The sequence below is a fragment of the Macadamia integrifolia genome, chromosome 3, assembly GCF_013358625.1.
Source record: "Macadamia integrifolia cultivar HAES 741 chromosome 3, SCU_Mint_v3, whole genome shotgun sequence".
Taxonomy (NCBI): Eukaryota; Viridiplantae; Streptophyta; class Magnoliopsida; order Proteales; family Proteaceae; genus Macadamia; species Macadamia integrifolia.
In genome coordinates this window covers 35,450,831-35,461,439 of record NC_056559.1, presented here as the reverse complement: position 1 = coordinate 35,461,439, position 10,609 = coordinate 35,450,831, and the positions used below count along the sequence as shown (strand labels likewise).

Here is a 10,609-nt window from a genome sequence, read left to right as displayed (position 1 = left end):
CAAAAAAAAAACAAAAGAACTGGAACAAATAGAACTCTTATCATAAGGGTAAAAGGTTTAAAACAAATAGGGGGCCATGACAACCTTAGATGGGCAACATCAACCTAAGGTACTAATCAGGCCCTGAATACCTGCCGTTAGCAACAAAAAATTGATTGATTTTGCAAGTGAGATGACTATAACACAAGGATTTAGGGGATGGTATCGGCATCGGTACTATCAGTACCGATCCATATCTTATCAGATCGATGGGTATCGGTCGATTTTACCCTTGCTTTTTTTAAAAGTGCTAAATTTTTACTATATGGAAAACCAATCTAGATCGGTTAGGGATCAGGGATCAGTCTCAGCCGATACCAATCCAATACGGCCAATCCCAGACCGATACTTGAAACTAGGGGTGTCAATTTTAAGCCTGCACCGGTAGGCCGGATCGAACCCGACACATTTACGGCCCAACCTAGATAGACCTGTTTAATAAACTTGTCCGGCTCGGGCGTTCACGGTGCAAGCAGCTAACTCGTCGGGTTCCCAACCGAACCGACACGTTTATATGCCAGTCTTGAACCAACTCGTTTTAGCCCGACCTAGCCCAACCCCCTTTAATACTACATAAAATTCCTATTTTGCCACTACTAGTAAGAAATAAATGAAACTTCTTACCCTTTGCTTTGTGATAGGATTTGATTTAATTACGCTTTATTTTGTAAGTTGTAAATGTCATAATTTCTCATATTTCTTTGTAAGAACAACCATAACCTCATATCATTTCTCTTTTTTATTAAAGATTTACCTCACATATTTTTAGGCATTCAATCCACTTAAAAAAAGAATTTTAGGGTAGGCACATTTAAAACTAATTTACAGCTCGTTTAGACTTAAATATGTCCGTAGCCCAATTAAGACCCTTTTAAGGAAACCCGATTAAAGCCCAACATCGACCGACCCGATTATAAACCATATCATGCCCCCCAAAGCTAGACCCGTTTACTTAAACGGACATTCACAGTGCAAGATTTCTAAGTGATCAAACCCAATTAAACCCGATCGAAACAAACACAACCCGATTGATTGACACCCCTACTTGAAACCATGCTATAACACCATTTGAACCCAGAAAAAAAACAAGGGCTATGACACCACTGAAAACTAAAGAGGAGATTGAAAAGGCCATTGAAAACTACAAGAGATCGAGCGTATGTGCAGAGGAATTCTACTCCTTTACTTGTATAGCACCAATCGGTGCTCATTAATTAGATTTTACAAAAAAAAGTGCACATTAATTAGACTTTACAGAAAAAAGTGCACATTAATTAGACTTTACAACAAAAAGTGCACATTAATTAGATACGGTTTGATTTGTACAAGTGGCACAAACACCCTGAAGGATTCTGGCACGTGTTGCACGTGTCTATGCCAACAGTAACACGTGCATGATCTAAAGCTGTAACGCTAATAAGTAGCGCAACAAATGTCACTTAAATACCATAAATGCCCCTCCCCCTCACTCCATTCAAACGGTGACCACCACTCTAAATTCGAAGGTTCCCTCCCTCCTCTCTCTCTGTGTCTGGTTCCTCTCCCCATTGTAATGCAGAAAAACTTTCCACCCTCTCTTTCATCTCTCAACTTCTCTCTCTTTCTCTTCCCCTTTATCTTTCTATCTGTCACTATCTTTTTTTGTCATAATTCGAATTCAAATCTGCTTCTAGCTAGCCAAGAGAGAAGGGTTTTTACTTTCTTCTCAGCTATACTTAACATATATAGAGAGGTATGGCTCGTGATCTCTGCAACTTTCTTCAAGGTTTGAAACCGGCGATGGGGATGGTGCTGGCTCAGACCATCTTTGCGGGGATCAATGTATTCTATAAGCTAGCATACATGGATGGAATGGACATGCGAATCTTGGTTGCCTACAGATACATCTTTGCTATCATCTTCTTGGCTCCCATTGCTTTCATCGTCGAAAGGTTCCCTACTAATTCTATCCCTCATTTGTTACACCATCATACGATCGAACCCATTATTGATCAATTATACGTCAACTTACATACTTGCATTTTTATTTTCTCTAGAAAAGAAATCCATCTGTACAATGAATTTAGGGTTCTGGTTCTTGAGAATTTATTATTTTCTCTCGTTACATAAGGGGAAATTCAAGGGTTTGCCAAGTTGGCACCGTCTCGCGTTACGAAGCCCCTGAGCGTGTGATTTGGGTCTGATTAGGGTTTGACTCTTTTTATCTCCTTGAGGTCACTTAGAGTGTTTAGTGCTCTTCTCTATTTTCGATGAAAAATTAAATGGATACATGATACTGTGTGTTAGCATCAAAGGTAACAGGGCTTGCAAGCCGTGAACTTAAGGTTGTGCAAGGGGCCTTTGGGTGCTGCTAAACGCCCCTACCTCCCGCAGCCATCCATGACAATCCGCCCTCCAGCCCCCTCCTCCTGGAAGTTGTGTTTGGTAGCCAAGAAAAGAAAAGAAAAAGTACACTTTTTGTACTTTATTTTCTTGGGTTAAGAATTTTTCTTTGTCTTGGTATGTTTTCACCCAAGGAAGATTCAGCTTTTGAAATTCAAAATTCTTCTTGAGAATTGTGGAGTTTTCTTTTGCTTTAAAAAAATATATATTTATTGTAAAAACCACAAAAAAACGCGAGAAAATATGGAAACATAATAAGACAAAAAATGAATGATTACACAATGATTTCCTATGTGTCGATCTCTCTCTTAAAATTCAAAAACAAAATATTTCTTCTCTTTTCTTTTCTTCTCTTCTCTTGGTTACCAAACATATACACTCTTTTTATTTTCACTCCATTTCATTTCTTCTCTTCTCTTTTCTTTTCCTTCTTATTTTAGATTATTTTTTTCTTTTCTTCTCTTCTCTTCTCTTGGCTACCAAACATAGCCTAGGTTCTTTAAGCGTTGTAGATTGGTCTCAATGAGTCGTTTTACCTTTTTGCCGGTGTTTGGTCGTAGGATGATCAGCTCCTTTTGTCTTCCTGCTTGCGCCTGCAGAGTCAAGTTGCGTAATCCACGTCTTCCTTGGACTGGCTGCCCCTATATCGAGGACTGACTGCCCCATACGTAAAGGGTGCTTCTTCCTACTTTCTGAAAATTTGGTAGCATTGGGTGGGACCGCTTGTTCTTTTGGCAGGCTTCCTTGTTGCTGCATGGCGCTCTCGCTTCCTTGTAGCATGTCTCGCTGCTCTTGTAGGCGGGCCTCTTTCTTTTTTTTAGATGTGCAGTCATTAACCCAAAAAAAGAAAAAATTATTATTACATGAGAGGATGCAAAATGAAAATTTGAGACTTGTAATTTTCTTGAAACAATTTCCTTCCAATTATTTCCTTGAGGTTTTCTACACATTACTTGTGATAAAAAGATTAATTTCTTCTTTGACATGTATTTGTGCGCAGAAATAAAAGACCAAATTTGACATGGAAGGTCACATTCCTAGCATTTCTTTGCGGCTTATTTGGGTAAGCCATTCTTCTTTGAAACTGATCCTAAACCTATATCAGATCTCTTCTTCCAATCTTCTTCTGCTTCTTCGATCAAACTATAAAACAATTACTGTTAAGACTTAAATTTTTTTTTTTTTTTTCCTTCTTATTGATTAGGGGAACGTTATCTCAGAACCTATATATAGCAAGCTTAACTCTAACGTCAATGACATTTGTAGCAGCCATGAGCAACCTTACTTCAGCCATAACCTACATCATGGCAGTGACTTTTCGGTAAGGGTGTTAATTGGTTTGATTTTAGTGTATACAGTGTGGTTTGGTTCGGTTCACATTTATTCGGCTGAAATCAAAACTGCACCATTTACTAAACGGTAGCTCTTTCTGAAACCGCAACCATTTAGTAAATGGTTTTTGGTTCCACGGTTTTTAAACAGTGTCATTTTCTTATTTTAAATGGTTTTGATTGTGGTTTATTCTATACGGTTTCTAAATGGTTTACAATCGGCTTGCTAGTTTATTCGCTTTTTTTCTTTTTTTGTAGAAATTTTCTAGTTTATTCGCATGCTTACTAAATTCTGTTTTTGTTAATAAACGCTTCAATCTTATATCAAATTAAATGAGGCATTGAACAAGAAAGGATTTAACTACATAAATACATAATAAGAATAAATTATTGAATAGACTGTTGGACAACCTCTATGGTCCTTAATTCTTCCTTAAATTAAACCATTATGATTTGTTAAAACAACGAAATATTTAATCGTTATACAGGTTAATTGGAACGGTTTTGATGTTTTAAATGGTTCGATTTTCACGATGTCAATTCGGTTTGAAACCAACGGGTTAAATGGCTAAAACCTTCCCAACCCATTTAACTAATAGGTCTTAAACTTGAAATTAGAACCGAACTATTTACTAAATGATTTTGTGATTTCAATGTAAATGGTTCGGTTTGATTTTAGTAAACGAATTCAATTTCGATTTCAAATTCACATCCTTATTCCCCAGTAGGTTTTGGATTTTCCATTTTTCACTTACCCAACAAAAATAAATCCATCTTCTCACATCTATCCAAACAAAACCCTCTTAAGCTAGTTTATTGATGGAGTACTCGATCCCTTGCCACACACACACTTAAACACACTTCATGTTTAAGATAGTGATGGATCAGTCATGACATTAATGGGGCTGATAAATCGAAGGTTGGAGAGGATGGGAATTCAAACGTTGGCGGGGAAAGCCAAGCTGATGGGGACTGCCATAGGCATAGGAGGGGCAATGGTATTGACCTTCTACAAAGGGGCGAAAATCAACATTTGGTCAACAAAAGTTGACCTGACTCGTTGGTTTGGAAGCGGATCATCCACGTCAGCATTACATATGAAGTCTGAAAATCCAGTACTTGGATCATTACTGGCCCTCTGTAATTGTTTCTCTTATGCACTCTGGTTGATTATTCAGGTGTGTTTTTACAATGGCATTTCGAACAAAAATATTTAAACCCCTTGGAATTTTCCCCCTTTTTGACTTGATATTTTCTTTGCAGACTAAGATGAGTGAGAGTTACCCATGCTACTTATCAAGCACGACTCTAATAGCTATAACCGGGTCAATCCAGAGCTTCATATACGCTCTATGTGTACAGAGGAAGTGGGAGGAGTGGAAGCTTGGATGGAATATTAGGCTTTGGACCGTGGCTTATGGGGTATGAGATTCTGGATGGATGAATGCGATGGAGTTTGATTGTTTGTTTGTTTGCTTGTTTGTTTGTTTTATCTCTTGATGATTAAATATCTAAAATTGTATTATTGTTCTTGTGGTGGTGTAGGGGATAATGGGAAATGGAGTATGGGTTACCCTGGTAGCATGGGTGGTAAGGGCAAGGGGCCCAGTCTTTGTATCGGTGTTCAGCCCTCTAGTACTAGTGCTGGTTGCTATCATAGGATCCTTACTCGTTGACGAGAAGCTACATGTTGGAAGGTAAACAATATTTTACTTTTATTTCATAAATGCCCTTCTCTTAGGCTCCATTTGGTTGCAATGAGAATTTTAAGGGAATGAAAGTGAAATTTTCATAGTTTAAAAATAAATATTGATAATTATTACCCCATGTGATTGTATAAACTATTTAATTTTTTTAATCATATTTATTAATGATATATTTTGCATGTAATTTTTATTTTACATACTATAGAAAGGGGTTTTGGATTCAAAGTAAAGTGAAATTTTATAACCAAATATGGAATGATTTTAAGTTAATGTTAAAGTCAAATAGCTAATGATTGCATATATATTTTTTTTCTAAGTATGAAAATTTCACTTCCCTTCTTTTTAATTCCCCTTACAATCAAACATAACCTTAAGAGAATTACAATTAGTGATATATAAGATTTGAATAGCAATGGTGATGTGAATTCCTTTTACAAAAATTTTACAGTGTAGTAGGGGCAGTATTGATAGTGGTAGGGTTGTATGTGGTACTCTGGGGAAAGGAGAAAGAGTTGAAGAGGATGTCTCAGCCTATGTTATCCGAGAACTCTAGAGAAGCAGAGCACATCGAGGTGGCTGTCACTACCACTCCATCTTCTTCACCAGCTACCACTGATACCTTCCCCAACAGTAATCCTATCAAGAGAGAAACAAGATGAAACGTCTGTTTTTTCAGAGAGACATTTTTTTTAGGAGATTATAATGACTATTTGAAATGTACTATTTGTGGGGGGTGCGAGAGATTTTATGGTCCCATGTACGATAATGATATAGCATCACCTCATTCTCATTGAGGATAGCAAAACCTGTAGGGTTGTATATGAGTCCATGTCTTCATAAGATATTTGGAGTTAGGTATAACATTTGTTAATAACTGAGTTATTTTTCTTTTTGGGTATTAGTAAAAGTGGTTAATGGTACATAAAAATTTCACGATATGTCTAAAGATGTATTTTTTGGGTTTAAGTGATCCACAAAGGTGGAATCCACCACAAGGTTTTTCCTTAGGTGGATTTCATTTGTGTGAATCAATCCCGTATGGTTTGATTCAAATGAATTTTTTCACATGAACTTTAAAAATCTTCCAAAACAATGGAAATCATAGTTAAGAAATGTTATTACCTTCCGAGAACATATAAAGTGAATAAGGTTCCATTGAGATTTTATCTAGTTTGGCTATGGACATTTCCCTAAAGGAATGGTTATAGGACTTGGGTGTGGAGAGCGAGTATGGTTCTTCTTCTCATTAATCTCACATCATCCATGGGATGTGGATATCCTACCTTTGGAGTTTGGGACCCAAACTCATGGATGGTTTGAGATCTAATGGGGAGGGGATCCATTTTTAGGGAGACCTAGACTTAAACGGGTAAAGTAGGTGAAACAATATCCTTAATCTTACCTCACATGTTTAGAGAAACAGTAAAAAATCAAAACCTTACCCTTACCCTTACCCTTATCCTTTGAACAATTGAAAGTGGGACTCACGTCAAGACACATAAGAGGGCGAAATGATTATCCTATCTTATGAAAGGCAAAAAATTTATTGTTATTGATATTTCCACATGTACTTCCATTGGTTTCTACACTGCTTTTAATGGAACCCTCTCCATTTATTTATAAAGATTTTCTTCCGTGATAATACATAATCTTTAACTTAGGCCACTTTTTTTTTTATTTTTTTACTTTAAATCGTTGTTCTCTTTGGACCCGCTACTGCTTTTGCAGGTGAAACAAGGAGAGATAAAAAATGAGGTGGGAGAGAGGAAAATGTAGAGTTTTAGTTTGAATTTATAAATTGAGAAAAGGTTGGGTATGTTGTTGGTATATCTTAAGTAAACATCCACTATGACTATCTCTCTTCCCTTTTCTAAAAATGATTCTCACGTACTCCATCATGTGCCTTCATTGGTGCTTTTCACTATGTCTCTCTCTCTTTCTCGCTTATAAATTTTATTCGTTTTACGTCAATTCACCAAAATGATTCAATATAGCATATAAAAATATAGATAGCGAAAAGTGAATTAATCTTCATAGTCACAAGTAGAAAGACCCATAGTTTAATTTGTCCGAAGGAAATAAAAATTATAATGTTAACCGGTTTCGCACACTTCTAAATAGTTATAGATTATCTATTTGCACAAAAAAAAAAAAATTAAATAAAATGATTATGCAGACATGGGATATAGCTAATCACCAACAAGGCACTCTGCCCTTCCTTAGCGGCTCTCACTCTAACATTAGGTGGCCCCTTCTGCACACGGGTTGAGCTAGAGATCGGCCCCTCTGATACCACTGTTATAGTCCTAGAAGAACACAACCCAATAAGGTGAGAGAAGCCAAGACCATATCAACCCACATTAAGTTCCATAGAAAACTGATGTGAGATCAACCATCATAAGTTGATATGAGATCGTAACATCTACACAGATGAAATCTATCATAAAGTTAATTGTTTGGTGGATTTTATCTGTGCGGATCAATCTTATACGAGAATGGTTCCCCTACGAGTACTCAATCCGCTCTCGTGTAAATAAACCCTCAACGTTGATATTCTAAATTAATGAATCAATTCATCGCTGCTGCTACCATTTGGCCAAAAAATTTTGCTTCTTCAATTCTTTCTATTGAGTGATTGACAGAGTTTGCTCTGCTCATCCTTTAAAAACGAAATGTAGGCAGTGAAGACACACGGAGTAATAAAAGACCCAAAAGCTTTGATGTACAATGAATTCTCTCTCTCTCTCTCTCTCTCTCTCTCTCTCTCTCTCTCCACTGATCTAAGGGTAAAATGTGGTAAAATTTGAATTTTTTAAAAAAGGAAAAAGTTGGATACCATGTCGAAATATCATAAGATAGCACCCATCCATTGTATCTATCTGTCTTCCCTTTTTTGAAATGATATGATACCGACCATCATGTTATATATATATATATATAAATCCCTCTCCCTTAAAAAAGGCGAAAAAAATGGATCCATTCATAGCCATTCAAATTGGTATATGATTGATACAATTGGTGGGTATTAAGCCAATCCCGAGATTACGAACCTTGGTGGGCAATGAGGGTGCATTGACACTAACTAGTAACCACTGCTCAAATTTCATGACAGTGACGAGCAAAATTTGTTTCTTATATTTAACAACCTAATGAAGGAAGTTGAGTTTCAGATTAATGCCATCAAGACAAGCTCCAGTGATACCTCAAGGGAGCATGTGATGGCATCTGGTGTATAATTTTCAAACACGGAATTTCATCCCTATGACCTAGCTATAATAGTCTAAGATCTGCCGTGTAAATTAAATCCTCTACAAAACTGAAAACCTATATGAATTTTAAGTACTCTAGATAAGGAATTTTGGAGAACGATACATTTAAGAGTTCCAAATATGGATAATAGGAAGAAGAAGCATTATTTAAGTCTCCAATGTCAACATAAGTTTCAGAAAAACTTGATTGGACCAGCGGTCAAACCAGGGTTACATAACAAATATATGGATCCAATAGGAAATGCATTTTCCTATTATATATGTAACTGGTTCAAAATGGTTGACTCCCCCTAGTCAAACTTACACGCCATTGACCATTTTAGCCTCCAACCAGGCCCTCCTCCTCAGCAACAACATCTGCACATTATAAAGAAGCCCGTTTTGAAGAATAAAAAATTAGTGCAGTACTCCCTAATTGGTAATAGAATCACATCATATCCTTAATTATTTCGTATTAAGGGTGACCAATGGAACCAAATGGAAGGGTGCACCAAACGAGTGGTGGCATGGTCTTTTCGCATCCATCTGTGTATAACATTGGCAACACCAGACTTGCAAGGTTGTTTCACCCACCCAATAATTAAAGGAGTTAGATTAAATTAGTTGAACACATACCTGGGCCACATTTGATCGCACACTTGCGTTCACATCGCTGCTGAAGCCTTGCTGCAGTATTTTTAAAAGATAAATAAAAAAGATTGTCAGGCATCATTCTAATCAATGCTTTGTAGATATGCATTTAAGTTTCAAAACATAGAATCGGAAATTGGAATATTGGTCCCAATTGATTTTGATCTGGATCGGATCAAAATTGGCCGGAATCTACTCCAAGAAAACCCTTAGAATTGGTCCTCAGATCTGAAAACACAGAAAAACTATAGGGACTTGGACCATGAATTGGCCGGATTCAGGATCGGTTATTCCTGCTTTCTCAGAACCATTTCCCTAAGAAATTAAATGAAGAGAGAAAGAGAAAGAGAGGAGAACTTACAATTAGTGAGAACACAACCAGTGGTACAGGCATCGTAGCAATCGGAGGCATCTGAGTGGACAACTACGGCAATCTCAGATGATATTAAGAGCACCACCAACAAGAAAGCTGCTCCCATACGCATCTTCATCTTCCCAATCTCTATCTCTCTCTCTCTCTCTCTCGCTTAGATCTTAAATTTTTGTTTGCTTCTTCAGTTCTTTCTCTTCTCTGCTCTGCTCATCCATTAAATAGGAACTAAACTGACAAAAGGCAGGGAGTAAAGATAAGATCCAAAAGAGCTTTTAATGCTCAATGAATCAAAGTCACACCCATGCTCTCTTCTTCTGACGGGCGGCCCCCTACGCCACCGCCCTCCTCTTTTGAACCCTTGACTTCCATCTAAGTGGATAAGGTCTTTGACTTTAAAGTTTAATTTGGTTTCGAGAACCCACAATTGCAGTATACAGGTACACATAGCGGATCACCATGAGCGCGTGATCCAGGGTGGCAACTGAGTTTTGAATGGTATTTTCTTTTACTAACCTATATTTTGGGTCATTTTGGATCCAAAATCGTTAATTTATAGATTTTTTTATACTGTAAATAGAGAAAGTAAAAAAGAATAATGATTGGTGATTACTGTTATGTAAAAATATTATATTTACATACTCGTCCTCTCACACACCCTCTCCTTGTTTGACACCGCGTTTTAGTCATATTAGTTGATCTATATTGGTATTGATCAACACCAATATCAATACTAATACCAAATTGATGAATGGTATGGAATCCATAGGTACGAAGGGTCTTATTGTGAAAGTACGGTCATGAATTGGTATCTTTAAGGGAAAAATCATACCATACGACTGAACAAGTTAATATCTGATACCTAGAACCGTATTCGACACA

General features: G+C 37.0%; 1 protein-coding gene and 1 long non-coding RNA gene across 4 annotated transcripts; one reads left to right on the top strand and one right to left on the bottom strand.

Moving 5' to 3' along the window:
* Nucleotides 1-1,545: 1,545 nt before the first annotated feature.
* LOC122074509 (WAT1-related protein At1g68170-like) lies at nucleotides 1,546-6,378 on the top strand. 3 transcript variants are annotated; one of them, XM_042639371.1, is made up of 7 exons: nucleotides 1,546-1,970; nucleotides 3,422-3,484; nucleotides 3,626-3,742; nucleotides 4,672-4,930; nucleotides 5,016-5,174; nucleotides 5,298-5,449; nucleotides 5,912-6,378. In XM_042639371.1, exons 1-7 carry the CDS (start codon nucleotides 1,774-1,776, stop codon nucleotides 6,009-6,011), a joined length of 1,047 nt encoding a protein of 348 aa, XP_042495305.1. In that variant the 5' UTR covers nucleotides 1,546-1,773; the 3' UTR covers nucleotides 6,012-6,378. The 3 variants fall into 3 exon arrangements, with proteins under 3 accessions (XP_042495305.1, XP_042495306.1, XP_042495304.1); XM_042639370.1 differs by having other exon boundaries at nucleotides 1,550-1,970; nucleotides 5,907-6,378; XM_042639372.1 differs by lacking the exon at nucleotides 3,626-3,742 and having other exon boundaries at nucleotides 1,549-1,970; nucleotides 5,907-6,378.
* A 2,470-nt stretch (nucleotides 6,379-8,848) lies between these two features.
* Nucleotides 8,849-10,063, bottom strand: LOC122074513. Its single transcript, XR_006138985.1, has 3 exons — nucleotides 9,719-10,063; nucleotides 9,343-9,393; nucleotides 8,849-9,084 (listed from the first exon to the last, which is right to left on the bottom strand). It is a non-coding gene; the product is annotated as an uncharacterized LOC122074513 (long non-coding RNA).
* Between the last annotated feature and the right edge of the window lie 546 nt (nucleotides 10,064-10,609).